Source organism: Equus asinus, chromosome 6, assembly GCF_041296235.1.
Source record: "Equus asinus isolate D_3611 breed Donkey chromosome 6, EquAss-T2T_v2, whole genome shotgun sequence".
Classification (NCBI taxonomy): domain Eukaryota; kingdom Metazoa; phylum Chordata; class Mammalia; order Perissodactyla; family Equidae; genus Equus; species Equus asinus.
In genome coordinates, this window is record NC_091795.1 from 39,593,898 (window position 1) to 39,609,966 (window position 16,069).

Genomic DNA, 16,069 nt, shown 5'->3' on the forward strand with positions numbered 1-16,069 from the left:
CCTTTACTTACCTCCACCCACCCCCCAGTGAAATGACTCCTTCTTGCCCTCAGCTATTCAGGGTCCTCTGGGTTGACCTCTACATCTTCTGAGGTAGGGGGCACATTCTAGCAGACTGGAACCTGGAAGAGAGATCTGAGGGTTTAACAGACTCCTTATGGAGATATTCAACCAACTCCCCTGTTTTCAGCCCCACCATGTACCCTGGTCTTCAGAGGTATCTACTGACTCCAATTTCCTCTTTTTCTACTTTTGAGAACCACTTTGTGTGTTAGAGGCTATCTAATCCTTGAAGGTCCAGATAAAACATTTAAAAAAAACTATCCACTCCTGGTGTTTGTTTTTCTTTTCATTATGGAAAATTTTTAAACATAAAAATAGAAAAAATAATATAATGATCCTTTTGAACCTGTAAACCAGCTTCAATAATTATCAATATATGATGGGTTGTGATGCCTTTCCCAAAACCATTTCAATTAGTAGTTATTAGTTAATTCAGGTTTTCCAGTTCTTTTAAAGTCAATTTTGATAATTTCTATTATTTTTCTAATAAAGTATCCATATATTAGCCTAGTGGCTAAGAGCTATAGTTCTAGAAATAGACTGTCTGGGTTTGAATCTCTGTTCCTCATTTTGGCAGTCAATTAAGTTCTCTGTGCCTCTGTTTTTTCATCTGTAAAATGGGAATAATAATATCACTTATCTCACAGGGTTCTTGAGAAGATTCAATTCAGTCACACATACAGAGCATTTAAAATAGTGCCTGGCACATTGCAGTGGTAGCTATTATTATTATCTAACTTAAAATATATTGGCATAAAGTTTTTCATGGCATGCTTCAAATTTTTAAATTCTCGACTGCATTTTTAGTTATGTCCCTGTTTGATTCATGTTGTTTACTTATGAATATTCTCTTTTCTTCTTGATTAGTCTTGTATTTTTTGCCTATTTTAATAATCTTTTCAAATAATTGCCTTTTGGGTTTATTAACCATCTCTGCTTGATTGTTTTCTGTTTCATTATTTTTCACTGTTACATTTTATATTTGTATTCTTCCACGTTCTTTGGATTTTCTCTCTTGGTCTTTTTCTAGGTACTTTAGTTGAAAAATTATCACGTTTATTTTCTTTCTTCTTTCCTCTCTGTCTCTCTTTCTTTCCTTCCTTCCTGTTCCCTCTGAGTATGTTGCATCCTACAAGTTTCAATACGTAGTAGTTGTAATTGTTGGTTTCTGAATATTTAATCATTTCCATGTGGTTTCCTGTTAAATCCATGATTAGAAATCACTTTTAGTTTCCAAATATATATATAAATATATATTTACTATAGAAGTATGGTACAGATTCTTTGAAATTTACTTAAGGCTTTTCTGTGACCTAGTATATGCACTCTCTTTGAAATGTTCCGTTTGTACTTGAAAAAGGAGTGTGTTCTCTATTTGTCAGGGATGTATATATAAACATATTTGAGCTTCTTCAATTGTTTATACCTTCTTTTGCCTTAATTTGTTTTTTATGTGTGTTAAGCTCTCCCACTATGAGTGTGGGTTTGACCATTTGTCCTTGAAATCCTACCCTTTTGTACTACACACATTTTGAGGCTATGTTCATCTTTTACTTTATAGTCATGAAGGTGGAGGAGGAGAGGGCTGGAGTAGGGAAGCTGGACCCCACTAACTACAGGAGGAGGTGTCAGGATCAGGAAGGTAAGGTCACCTTGAGAACTTGAGAATTCCTTGAATATCCTTATAACAGCCCTTCCAGCTGGGGAATCTGGAGAGCTGGTCCCTTTCCCTGACTCACCCAGTGTCTGCTCTAGATTAGTGGGACCAACCTTCACTGTGTCTTAAAGGGACCATGTGGTGAGGCTGGAGATAGGAATCTGGCACCTTACTCATGTGGGTTAGAGCATAGCTTCCCCAATGCAAAATTAAGCTCATTTTATTTTACAAGATCTACAAACCATACTAAATGCCAAATATCAGCATTTTATAGATTCTAGAAATGGCAGCTAATTTAAAACCAGTACAAGAGGGTGTTGAGTCGAGGTATTTCTGTTGCTCCCGAATTGCTAACTCAGAGGCCCTTAAGTATCCTACACCCTACAGAGAATCAGCCTCAGGGCTTATGCGGAGGCAGCCAGACAGGCTGGTGTCCTGCCACTACCCCAGCCCCACTCGGAGGGAAACACTAATCTCACTGCCCAGCTGGATGCTCACTGAGCTGTGGAATGTGTAGAGACACTCTGGGGCTATTGACGGAGAGGAATGCAGGGAGGAGTTCCTAGGAGAACTTGGCATTGTCCTGAGCCAAACTGTAAGATGTTCACAGTGAGAGGAGAGGTCCTGCAAAGTGAAGAAAGAAGGTTGGGGGGAGGGCTAGCCATTCCCCATAGTTCACCAGCTATCCAGCCACACTCTGATGATTATGATGGAAACCTCGAAAAAATGGGACAAGTTAGATCCCAGGCCAGTAGTAAAATATTTTCCTGACAGCCAACTCTCCTGATTTCTTTGATAAGGATATTCTTCATGTGTATAGCCCTTTATAATTTTCATAATCACATTCCCATATACCATCCTATTTCTCAAAAAACAGAGAAAGGATTTTTATTCCCATTTTACAGATGAGGTCACTGAGTTCTAGAGAGGCAGATGTACATGGTCATAGAGCAAGTGAAAAACTAGCCAGGGAGCACCCAGGGCAGCTGACTCTTGAGTAGAGGACCTTTTGACATATCAGCTGCTTCCCATTCCTGGCCTCAAGGGTGGAGGATAGGAAGTCGTCATTGAAAATCCCCAGGTATGCTAAGCCCTTAGAGTAGAACTACTCACCTCTAAATGTTGGTTTCCATGGCTTACCTTGAATTACAGCTTGCTTAAGACATGTAGCAGAGCAGGGGAAGTCACACCATGCTGGAGGGAGAGGTGAAAAGGAAAGAGGAGCACCAGTCATTTTGATACTAGTCCACTAGGAAGCGAGGCTGCACTTCTTAAAAATCTCTACCTCGAATTCCTTGTTATACCCAAGGGAGACTGAGGGTCCAGAAGAGCAAGCAGTGGGGTGAGTTGAGGTAAGCTGGGGCTCTAAAGAGGTTGTACACTGACATCCAGGTAATCTGACTCTCCAGTGCCTAGGAATGACTCATACAGACACTCAACATATCTCTAAAAGGCTTGAACATGCTTCTCCAAGGTTTAGCTTGATGTGGTTCCTGTGTGATTTCCACAGCCGATGAGTGCCCAGGTGTCTAGTATCTGCATTTCAGGAGTTTGAGCCAAAAGGCAGCCCTTCCTCTCCAGGGAAAAAAAACAAGTAAATGTAGATCTTGGTGTAAGAACGTAAGGTCTAACTTCCCTTTCTGCCACAGCCTTTCAACTTTCAGTTGCCACTCTTGGGCTTCAAAAATAGTTATAATAGGGGCTGGCCCCGTGGCCGAGTGGTTAAGTTCGCGCGCTCCGCTGCAGGCGGCCCAGTGTTTCGTTGGTTCGAATCCTGGGCGCGGACATGGCACTGCTCATCAAACCACGCTGAGGCAGCGTCCCACATGCCACAACTAGAAGGACCCACAACCAAGAATATACAACTATGTACCGGGGGGCTTTGGGGAGAAAAAGGAAAAAATTAAAATCTTAAAAAAAAAAAAAAAATTCTCAAAAAAAAAAAAAATAGTTATAATAATCAGTATTTGTTGGCCAGCCTGCTCTTGGGAAAACTGTCGCCCTGGAATTCCAGACTCAAACTTATCCTAAACCAGTGGTTTTTACACATTTTTACTGAAGTCCATTTAAGCAGGGCAAAAGATCTTCCCACTCATTTACTCCACTCATTCTCATTTCTCTTCAGAAAGAAGAAAATAAAACACAATGTAAAGGTCCAAAGGACAAAAGTAGCTTTAGTATTTGGCAGGTGGATGATTCAAGTTAGAGCCTTGATATCAGAAAATTATAAATCAAAGCTATTGTTGGTGTCAATAGACATCACTATGCATTGTAGAATTAGCCAAAAGAAGTCCACCCAGAAGCTACAGTAGCAGAAACTTATGAAAGAGAGAGTTGCAACAATTAAAAACGACAAACAAGACTTCTAGTTTCCATTTTGACACGTAAAGAGCTTCAAAGTGATCACTCCAACCCTCACGACAACGACAAAGCTGAAACTGAAAAAAGAATTATACAACGTGACCAAATGGAATTTGTTCCGGGCATTCAAGGCTGGTTCATCATATGAAAATTGATTAATGTAGCCCATCATATCAACAGGCTAAAAAAGAAAAATCACATGATCATATCAATAGATGCAGGAAAAGCATTTGGTAAAATCCAACACTCATTCTTAATAAACTCTCAGTAAACTAAGAATAGAGGGTAAACTTCCTCCACTTGATGAGGCACATCTATAGAAAACCACAGCTAACACTATACTTAATGGTGGGAAACTAGAAGCTTCCCCAGTAAGATTAGGAACAAGGCAAGGATATTCCTTCTCACTGCTCCTTTGAAAATCATATTGGAAATTCTAGTTTATGCAATAAACAAGAAAAGGAAATAAAAGCCATATAGATTTGGAAGGAAAAAATAAAACTATCTTTATTTGCAGATGAAATGATCATCTGTGTAGAAAATATGAAAGAATAAACAACAACAAAAACTCCTGGAACTAATAAGAAATTATAGTAAGTTTTCAGGATTCAAGATTAGTATACAAAAGTTAATCACTTTCCTATATACCAGCAATTGGAATTTGAAACTAAAAACATGTTGCCATTTGCATTAGCACAAAAAATACTTAGAAATAAATCTAACAAAATATATATGGGATCTGTATAAGAAAAACTATAAAACTGATTAAAGAAATCAAAGATCTAAGTAAATGGAGAGAGATTCTGTGTTCATGGATAGGAAGATTGAATGTTGTTAAGATGTCAGTTCCCCCCAATCTGACCTAAGGATTCAACACAATCCCAATCAAAATCCCTGCAAGTTATTTTGTTTTGTTATTGACAAACTGATTCTAAAGTTTATACAGAAGAACAGAAGACTGAGAATAGCCAGCGCAATACTGAAGAAGAACAAAGTTGGAGGACTGACAGTACTCAACTTCAAGACTTACTATAAAGCTACAATAATTAAGAGAGCATGATACTGGCAAAAGAATAGACAGATTGATCAATGGAACAAAATAGCCCAGAAAAGGACCCATACAAATATAGTCAATTCATCTTTGACAAAGAGGCAAAGGCAATTTAATGGAGGAAGGATAGTCCTTTCAACAAATGTTGCTGGAACGACTGAATACCCATCTAGAAAAAAAAAAAGAATCTGGACATAGTCCTTACATCTTTTACAAAAATGAACTCAAAATAGATCTTAAACCTAAATGTAAAATGTAAAACTATAAAACTTCTAGAGGATAAGGAGAAAATCTAGATGACCTTAGGTTTGGCAATGAGTTTTTAGATACATCAAAGACATCATCCAAGAAAGAAATAATTGATAAGTTGCATTCTATTAAAATTAAAAACTTCTGCTCTGTGAAAGATACTATTAAGACAAAGACAAGGCAAGCCACAGACTAGGAGAAAATATTTGCAAAAGATATATCTGATAAAGGATATGCATCTCAAAATATACAAAGAACTCTTAAAACTCAGCCATAAACAACCCAATTAAAACATGGGCAAAAGATCTGACAGACACCTCACCAAAGAAGATATTACAGATGGTAGATAAGCATATGAAAAGATGCTTGACATCAAACGTCATTAAGGAATTGCAAATTAAAATAACAATGAGATCCACTACACATCAAAAACTGGCAATGCCCAGTGCTGATGAGGATGCAGCACAACAGGAACACTCATGCATTGCTGGTGGGAATGAAAATGGTATAACCATTTGGGCAGCTTCTTACAAAGCTAAACATAGTCTTGCCATACAATTCAGCAATAACACTCAAGTATTTACCTAGTTGAGTTGAAAATTATGTGCACATAGCAACATGTACATGAATGTTTATAGCTGCTTTATTAATAATCACCAAAACATGGAAGCAGCCAAGATGTCCTTCAATAGAGGAATGGATAAACAAACCATGATACATCCATACAATGGAATATTATTCAGAGAGAAAAAGAAATGAGCTATCAAGTTGTGAAAGACATGGAGAAAACTTAAATGCATATTGCGAATTGAAAGAGCCATTGTGAAAAGGCTATATACTGTATGATTCCAACTATATGACATTTTGGAAAAGGCAAAATTATAGAGACAGTAAAAAGAGGTCCTATAGGAGGGAAGGGAGGGATGAATAGGTGAAGCACAGGGAATTTTTAGGGTGGTAAAACTATTTTGTATGAAACAGTAATGGTAGATGCACATCATTATGCATTTGTCAAAGCCTGTAGAACTATACAACACTAAGAGTGAACCTTGATGTAAACTATGGACTATAGTTAATAACAATGTATCAATATTGGTTTATTAATTGTAACAAATGTACCACACTAATGCAAATTATTAATAACAGGGGATACAATTCATAACAATAAATGCCTACATTAAGAAAAAAGAAAGAGCTCAAATAAACAACCTATGTTTACACCTCAAGGAACTAGAAAAAGAACAAACTAGGCCCAAAGTTAGTAGAAAAAAGGATGTAACAAAGATCAGAGCAGAAATAAATGGAATAGAAATGAAAAAGACAATAGAAAAGATAAACAAAATAGACAAAACTTTAGCTAGACTTACCAAGAAAAGAAGACAGAAGACTCAAATAAAATTAGGAATGAAAGAGGAGACATTACAACGATACCACAGAAATACAAAGTATCATAAGAGATTACTATAAGCAATTATACACCAACAAATTGGACAACCAAGAAGAAATGGATAAATTCCTAGAAACATAAAACTGACTAATTTTGGGGCCAGCCCCGTGGCCAAGTGGTTAAGTCCATGCGCTCCACTTCAGCGGCCCAGGGTTCGGATCCTGGGCACAGACATGGCACCACTCGTTAGGCCATGTTGAGGCAGCATCCCACATGCCACAACTAGAAGGACCCACAACTAAGATATACAACTATGTACTGGGGGTATTTGGGGAGAAAAAAGCAGGAAAAAAAAAAGAAGAAGAAGATTGGCAACAGTTGTTAGCTCAGGTGCCAATCTTTAAAAAAAAAAAATGACCAATTTCTTCTGATCCATGAAGAAACAGAGAATCTAAACAGACCAATTACTAGTAAGGAGATTGAATCAGTAATCAAAACCCCCCCAACAAACAAAAGTCCAGGACCAGATGTCTTCACTGGTGAATTCTACCAAACACTTAAACAAGAATTAATACCCATCCTTCTCAGACTCCTCTAAAAAATAGAAGAGAAAGGAACACTTCCAAACTCATTTTACGAGACCAGCGTTATCCTGATACTGAAACCAGATTAGGGCACTACAAGAAAAGAAAATTACGAGCCAATATCCCTGATGAACAAAATTCTTCAACAAAATATTAGGAAACTAAACTCAACGTTACATTAAAAGGATCATACACTGTGATCAAGTAGGATTTATTCCAGGGATGCAAGGATGGTTCAACATCTGCAAATCAATCAATGTAATATATCCCATTAACAATATAAAGGATAAAAATCATAGGATTATCTCAATAGATGCAGAAAAGTCATTTGACAAAATCCGACATCCGTTCATGATCAAAAGTTTCAACAAACTGGGTATGCAGGGAATGTACCTCAACATAACAAAGTCCATATATGACAAGCCCACGGCTGACATCGTACTCAATTGTGAAAAGCTGAAAGCTTTTCCTCTAAGATCAAGAACAAGATAAGGATACCTACTGATGCTACTTTTATTCAACAAAGTACTGGAATTCCTAGCCAGAGCAGTTAGGCGAGAAAAAGAAATAAAAGACACCAAAGTTAGAAAGGAAGTAGTAAAACTGTCTTGATTTGCAGAGGACATGCTATTATATATAGAAAACCCAAGAGACCCCAACAAAAAACTGTTAGAACTAATAAACAAATTCAGTAAAGTTGCAGGACACAAAATCAATATACAGAAATCAGTTGTGTTTCTATACACAAATAACAAACTACCAGAAAGAGAAATTAAGAAAACAATCCCATTTACAATTGCAACAAAAAGAACAAAACAACTGGGAATAAATAAACTTAACCAAGGAAGTGAAGGACCTGTATACTGAAACTACAAGACATTGGTGAAAGAAATTGAGGAAGAAACAAATAAATGGAAAGATATCCCATGCTCATGGATTGGAAGAATTAATATTATAAAAGTGTCCATACTACCTGAAGCAATCTTCAGATTCAATGCAATCTGTATCAAAATTTCAATGGCATTTTTCACAGAAATAGAACAAAAAATCCTAAAATTTGTATGAAACCACAAAAGACCTCAAAAAGCCAAAGTAACCTTGAGAAACAACAGAGCTGGAGGCATCATGCATCCTGATTTCAAACTGAATTACACAGCTATAGTAATCAAGACAGTATGGTATTGGCATAAAAACAGACACATAGATCAATGGAACAGAATAGAGAGTCCGGAAATAAATGCATGCATACATGGTCAATTGATTTATGAAAAAGGAGCCAAGAATATACATTAGGGAAAGGATAGTCTCTTCAATAAATGGTGATGGGAAAACTGGACAGCCACATACAAAGGAATAAAACTGGACCACTATCTTACACCATAAGCATAATCAACTCAAAATGGACAAAATGGTCTTGAATGTAAGACCTGAAACCATAAAATTAGAAGAAAACATAGGCAGTAAGTTCCTTGACATTAGTCTTGGAAATGATTTTTTTGAATTTGACACCAAAAGCAAAGGCAATGAAAGCAAAAGTCAACAAGCGGGACTACATCAAATCAAGGATATTCCACACAGCAAAGAAAACCATCAACAAAGTGAAAGGCAACCTACAGAATGGGAGAAAATATTTGCAAATCACATATCTGATAAGGGGTTAATATCCAAAATATATAAAGCACTCATATGACTTAATAGAAAAAAACAAAGAATCCAATTAAAAAATAGGGAGAAGAACTGAGTAGACATTTTTCCAAAGACATAACAGATGCCTAACAGGTACATGAAAAGGTGCTCAACATCACTAATCATCAGGGAAATGCAAATCAAAACCACAATGAGATATCACCTCACATCTGTTAGAATGGTTATTATCAAAAAGACGAGAAATAACAAGTGTTGGAGAGGATGTGGAGAAATGGGAACACTTTCATACTGTTGGTGGGAATGTAAATTGGTGCATTCACTATGGAAAACAGTATGAAGGTTCCTCAAAAAATTAAAAACAGAACTACCATATGATCCAACGATTAACTTCTGGGTGTTTATATCCAAAGAAAATGAAAATATTAGCTCAAAAGGATATCTGCACCCTCAAGTTCATTGCATCATTTACAATACCCAAGACATGGAAACAGCCTAAGTGTTCATCGATGGGTGAACAGATAAAGAAGAAGCGGTGTGTGTGTATATATATATATACACAATGGAATATTAGTCAACCATGAGAAAGAAGGAAATCCTGCTATTTGCAACAACATGGATGGATCTTGAGGGCATTATACTAAATGAAATAAGTCAGACAAAGAAAGACAAATGCTGTATGATCTCATTTATATGTAGAACCTAAAAAACCCCCCAAATTTATAGAAACAAAGAACAGATTTGTGGTTGCCAGAAGTGGGGGATGGAGGATGGGCAAAATGGGTGAAGGTGGTCAAAGGTTCAAACTTCCAGTGATAAGATAAATAAGTCCTGGGGATGTAATACATAGCATGGTGACTATAATTAATAATCTGTATATTTGAAAGTTGCTAAGAGAGTAGATCTTAAAGGTTCTCATCACAAGAAAAAAATTATAACTATGTGAGGTGATTGATGTTAACTTATTGTGGTAATCATTTCACAATATACACATAAATCACTGTGTTGTATGCCTTAAACTAATACAATGTTACTTGTAAATTATGTCTAAACAAAAAAAATAATAGAGAAACTGTGGAGGTGGGGGTAGGGTGGGAGTACGTACCTGGAACTCTAAGTACTATCTGCTCAGTTATTCTGTGAATCTAAAACTGTACTAAAATAATCTATTAATTATTTTAAAAATTGTTCACCAACTCAAGACACACTGATGAGAAACGGGCAGCAGAACGCCCTTCCCAAGAGCAGAAGGAATTCCAGCTGCCTCTGTGTGCATGGAACTAGTGGGGGCTTTACGTAGCAGTCAGGCTTCGTAGCAGAATTCTGAGTTATGGTTCTTGGTAACTCTTGTTCTTGCAAATTCTGGTTTACAAAGTCAGCTTTAAGAAACCCTTAATAACTCACTTCTCTGATAAGTAGTTCATGTCGTCCTTGGTTGTTAGTAAAAATGGCCCTCGATGGAAATGCGTATGGCTTTCCCATAACAACCAAAGAGGAGGCTTGACTTTGAGGCTAAATCTGTGACCCACTGAGACTCTTTCCTGGACCATGTGTGAAAAGCCATGTGTGGTCATTGCTGCTCTGGGAAAGCAAGAATGGGGAGTTGGGAGCTCTGCTCATTCTAACAGGATTCTAAAGCACCACGGACATCCCTTCCAGCAACTGTTGAGTGGTTCAGAAATAGAATTCTGTCAAATGCAAGCCTCAGGGCAGTGGCCTTTTCCAGGGATCCCATGTTTTCCATTCTGCTTCAGTGGCCCCAGCTCTCTGTAACTGGAGGCTATTAAGGAGAAATGCCAATTTTCAGTAACTCTGCCTCCCCCCTCTTTTGTCCTGTGCCCACAGACTGCCGTTCCATCCACATCGGACTTTCAGTTCCCACTTACCCTCAAAGGAAAAGAGACCAAAGGGGACATCTTTCAGGCCTACAAAAGGTCCGCTGGGGCCTGCAGCCGGACAAGCCACAGCAGGAACTGACCAGTGCAGGGAGCATGGGAAACAGCCGAGACAGCAGCGTGGAGCATGTCAGCAGGACCCGTGAGTTCTTGAGGGATGCATTCTGGGGAGCCATCTGCTGATGTGCCAGATGGGGCACAGCATGAGGAATTCCCTGGAGATACGTGAGTGACGCCCCACAAGGCTCAGGTCTCCCAGGTCCCCTTGGCTCTGCTGCCGTTAGGGACCAGCCTCCCCGCTCAGGGCTGCCTTTAGTCAGGCTGAGCCCCCGTCTCTCTCTGGTGACTTTGAGACCTCTGCTCTGATCCCATTCCGTGTTGATTTCATGGTTTAATTCTCAGAATTATTTCCCTCATTTCCAAACTCCTAGGGGCCACACGGCCATTGCCCTAAGAACCAATAACAAACATGATTGGCGTGAAGCATTGTGCTCAGAGAAGGGGACTCCTTCCTCTGTTACCTCCACCCTCTTGCCTCATCTGAGCTTGAAGGAGTGATGCAGAGTTGTCTAGGCGCCCCGCACTGTAGCTGGCAGACCCTTGGGAAGCTCTCTCCCAGGTCAGTGAAGCCCCTGAGGCCTTCCTTTGCTGCCGCAGAAATCCGTTCTGGGCTGATGAAAAATCAGTCTTTTGTTCCTTTCTGTGGAAAGAAAAGCAGCAATCTTAAGAGAAGTGAAAAGACGGAATCCTTAGAGTACCACTGTGACATCTTATTCTTTTGAGACTTTGCTGTTTCTAGGACATGATTTCACTCCCAGCGTATCCCACATTTGCCCAATTAATAGTATTTAATTGGTTTCTTTTATCTATATCCGCTCTCTTGAGCAAGGCAAAATTAGTTATTTTACCATCTAAACCTGCAAAGGAATGTCGGAGGCAGGAACAGTGTTTTAGTGTCCCTGTAGGAGGAGACCTGACATACATGCTCCCAAAGGCCATCCCAGCCCCCCTCAACCCTGCAGCCGCCCTGAACAAATGCTCTCACGAGCACAGGTCTACCAGGGCCTGTGGCTTTTCCAGAGTAAATGTGTCTGTGGGAGACAGGTTAATGAGGAGTCCTTTGGAGGTGTCCAGTGTAAGAGATGAGCTCTGATTAAAATATGTGTGTATACACATCCACACAAACATGCATGCACACTGGGGACCCAGAGGAGAGCAAGCCTGGTGGGAAGACCTTCTGCTTCCCATCTTGGATCTGGACACCTCCCACTCACTCTCTTGGGCATTCTCCTGGCACCCCACCACCTCTCCCACATTCAGGGACGAGGTCACCCTTTGAAAGCTGAGTCTGCTGGGTCCCTCCTGAGCCAGAGAAGAGGAAAGTGACTTAGACTTGGTGCTCTCTGCTCAAAGGATTTGGAGGAGGCCTAATAAACGGTGTTTATTGATACGACATGGTGCATCACAGAAGTAATCGTGAATGGTGGATTTTATGATGTTTCGGTGGTTTCTGCTTCAGTTAAAGGGACACTGGTTTTAACTGGAAACCAAAGAGGAGAGAATGTAGAATCTTTTGAGACATTTGTACATTCAGTACATTCCCTTCGTGATCTGCTGTTCCCATGCCTGTGTGTTACTGGCTTGTCCTTGGCATGGCTATGGAATAGGACAGAGAGAATGGGAGAGCCTAGGAGGACAGGAAATTTCAGGCTGTGTCTTTGAACCTAGAGTAAAGTAAGGACCCCTTTTAAAGGGAAAATAAATTCTTGTTGACCCATGAAAATGCATTTGTACATTTGCAGATCCCCGGGGGGCCATAAATCCTAGTTTGAGAAACACTATCTTATTTAAAGTTTTATTCCATAAAAATGTCCTCTAATTTTGAATTATAAGAACAGAAAAGTTTTGCCCTTATATCTGATAAAAAAAATCTTTTAAAGATTATCGTCAAAATGAAAACACAAAATTAAAAAATTCAGATAGAATTCACCTATCCCTAAGAATACATTCCAGACCCCAGTTCCAGACACACTGGTTTAAGGGAGCCACAAAGCTTGCTGGCAAGTCAATAGCCACAGCGATTTTTCTGTGGCCTGTGGGGCCAGCTTATTCCTGCCGTTCTCCATGGGGTGGTAGAGGTTCACTCCTCAGTCATTCACTTCTTCCAAGCCAAATGGATGTGTGATGTACACCACATCACAGGGTCAGTGACAATGACCTGCAGAAGGGAAAACAAAACAGTGCAGCATCATTTTACCTGCATCATCTAGATAATTGCCTGAATCTCCCCCTTTTCTTTGCTGTAGGGCACCTGACCACATGTGTTCTCCCTCTCTGAGTCTCCTGTCTATTCTGTGAATCCATCCAGACAGCACAGGGAGGGGGTCCAGCTGGCCTGGCCACATAGCCAAGTGGGAACTCCCACTACAGAGAGGGTGATTGTGCAGAATGTGGGGGGCCTGGGCCATGCTGGGGAGGCTAGATGGCCTGAGTGTAAGGCAGGCTGTGCAGATGAAGGATTGACAAGAGACCCCTTCAGTTCCTGCCTCACGGAATAATGACAAAGCGCCAGCAAGACAATGTATGTGAAGGAGCTTTGTACCCGGGAAATGGTAGTTCATTATAATTTTCTTAACTAAAGGCATAGTATTAATAAAAGGAAGATATTGTTATCCCCGTCTTCAGATTGGGGGATCAAGGTTCAAAGAGATGTAGTGTGATACAGCTGTGCTCAGTGAAGCTGGGATTTGAAAACAGGTCTATTGACTCCAAAGCCTGTGCGTGCTCCTTCCACCACACTGCTGCCCTTCGTAAGCCGTCACTGGTCAATCACCACATTCAACACGGGCTGAGAATTACATCCTTCCAAGCAGCGGAATTGCCTAATGGTGAAAGGGATGGGTAGGTAGGGAATAATATGCCATAGCAGTTGGTTTGTTTATTCTCTCTCCTTACCACCCCTTCCCCCAGTGTGAATATAATGTTAGGAAGTCAATACTTAGCAGCCGATCAATTTTGACTCAAGCAGAACATATATGAGGAATAGAATTCAAGCTGTGGTGAGAATCGGTAAGAGCCATGCTACCTTCCTGGAAAGAATGCATTTTCTGGCTCTGAGAACCTCTGGAGAGGCCATTAGGAGCAAGTGGATTAGAAGTAGCTTTAGAAATACGGCTGCATTTCTACTTTTCTCGGCTGGTAGTAAGAACCGGAGCTAAGATCCAGGAGAAACAAGATTAGCCAAGTCCAGCCTGGGGCTGTAGACTCTGGAGTCGCAGCATCTTCATCTGTAGAGTGAAAGATTGTTGTAAGGGGGTCACCTGTTTCAGTTTGCCTGGGACTGACTGGTTTCCCAGGATGAACGGCTTTCAGTGCTAAAACCAGGTCAGTACCAGGCAAACTGGGGTTGTTGGTCACGCTAAGTTGTTGTGAGTTGCTAAATGCTATGTAAACAGATATAAAATACTTCACATGATGCACGGTGCATGGTAGGCACTTAACATATCTTAGTTCAATTGATATCCATTAACCCAATTTAAGAGCAAGGAGCCCAAATCTTTTTCCTCTACAAGTGGATGTTGGTTTGGTTTGGCTGCCTTCACTGGTACCAAGAGCTTATGAGATCCTTCTGATGGAAGGGGTACGAAAAATTCAGGCCTTCTTCCACTTGCCAGGTATTAAACAATGCTTGGATCACTAAAAGATCAAAACCACCCCAGGATGAAAGTAAAGGGGGAAAAGGCTGTTTTCTAGCCAGACATTTGAGTCTCATACGGTTCCAAGACCTTAGGACCAAGGACATATTTCAAGTGGTCTTTCTTTCCCCATTTCTAATGAGGAAGGAGCAAGGGTTGGGACAGAAGGCACATTTATCTCTAAAGCATCTCCTCCACGAAGGAGTTCATGAGACAGGCTGTGTTTCTAATGTAGGAACAAAGAAAATTAGGTTTCTTTTAGAGTTTGAAGCTTTAAAATGGGGTGGCTTCTTCACCTTTGTCTTCCTTCCCAGTTTATATCTTGGAGGGATACAAGAAGAGAGAATGGGGGAAGGAAGAAGGAAAAGGGGAAAGAATGAGGATCATTCTAGACCTTTCATGCCCCCTTGGGGGAGGGGATAGGCAGGCAGGAAGGCAAATTAAAATTTCCCAAAGGAAACCTGTGTTTACTCTTTTCTCTCTTCTTGCTCTTTGACACCTTACAATCTGCATCTCCTGGAGCTGTGGACATACACAGCATTCCCTCCCCAGCCCCAAGGGCTATTCTAAAATCAAACACAAACACAAACAAAAAATCCTATTAGAAGACAATCCTGGGTTAGGGGCCTTAAGACCTTAAGGGAAATTAGGGTTGAGAGCCTGTTTGCAAGTGACCCAATGAAAGTTGTAATAAATATAAATTTTTATAAGCCATGTTTTAGCAGGATTTATCTTATTCCTTGAGAGTTAGCTAATATGGACTCCAGCCTCCTCACTCACATCCTGGGGGAAGTCCATGCCTTTGCCTAAATTTCTGTGAGTTCCCAGGGGCCTCCAGTCTCAGTGTCTCACTCTGGCTTCAAGTCCCTCCCTGGTGGGTGTGCAGACTTGCTGTTTTACCTCCTGTACCTGTTCTCTGCTTTCACCTCCAGGCTGGCTCAGGCATGGAGTTCAGACCTTCTTTGCTTTCCCCCAAATTGGTCTCATATGGCATGGATGTGAGTGGCAGACTTTGTTGAAGGTTCAGAACCGTGGAGCAGTTTAATGTTGCAGAGACATACAACCTTTAAAACGAGATACTAGATAGCTCTGTTCTTAAAAACCCTCTGGCCACCAGGAATTTCCCATCGGCCTCCGACCATATTTTTGGCAATTCCCCCCATCTCCACTGCCCTTCCTGAGTCCTCTCACATCTCCTTGCTTCTCAGCTTTTGGGCCCCCTCTCCTCATACACACACCCTCACTCCCCTCACTTTTCAGTGACATCAACTTCCCTCTGTCTCCATCTTGGCTCAGGGCCCATTTTTGCACACCTGAAGACACATACTGCCTTGAATGGAACACAAAGACCATCTCCTGTAGGTCTAGCCCTTCAGCAACCTTGAAGACTTGAAAGAAGCCTTGACATCTCCCTCTCCCCCTTCTCCCTCCACACTGGCCTCTGCAAGAGGAAGGAAGCAGTACCAAGATTCAGTCTCATGAA

General features: G+C 40.4%; 1 protein-coding gene across 2 annotated transcripts in view; it reads left to right on the top strand.

The window, feature by feature from the left end:
• Positions 1-16,069, top strand: part of SLC4A5 (solute carrier family 4 member 5) — a 116,119-nt gene that overhangs the window by 26,871 nt on the left and 73,179 nt on the right. For both annotated transcript variants that reach the window (XM_044772693.2, XM_044772692.2), the window contains exons 3-4: positions 1,625-1,705; positions 10,842-11,033. In XM_044772693.2, coding sequence (XP_044628628.1) covers positions 1,627-1,705; positions 10,842-11,033 — 271 coding nt within the window. In that variant the 5' untranslated portion in view covers positions 1,625-1,626. The remainder of the gene's footprint in view (positions 1-1,624; positions 1,706-10,841; positions 11,034-16,069) is intronic.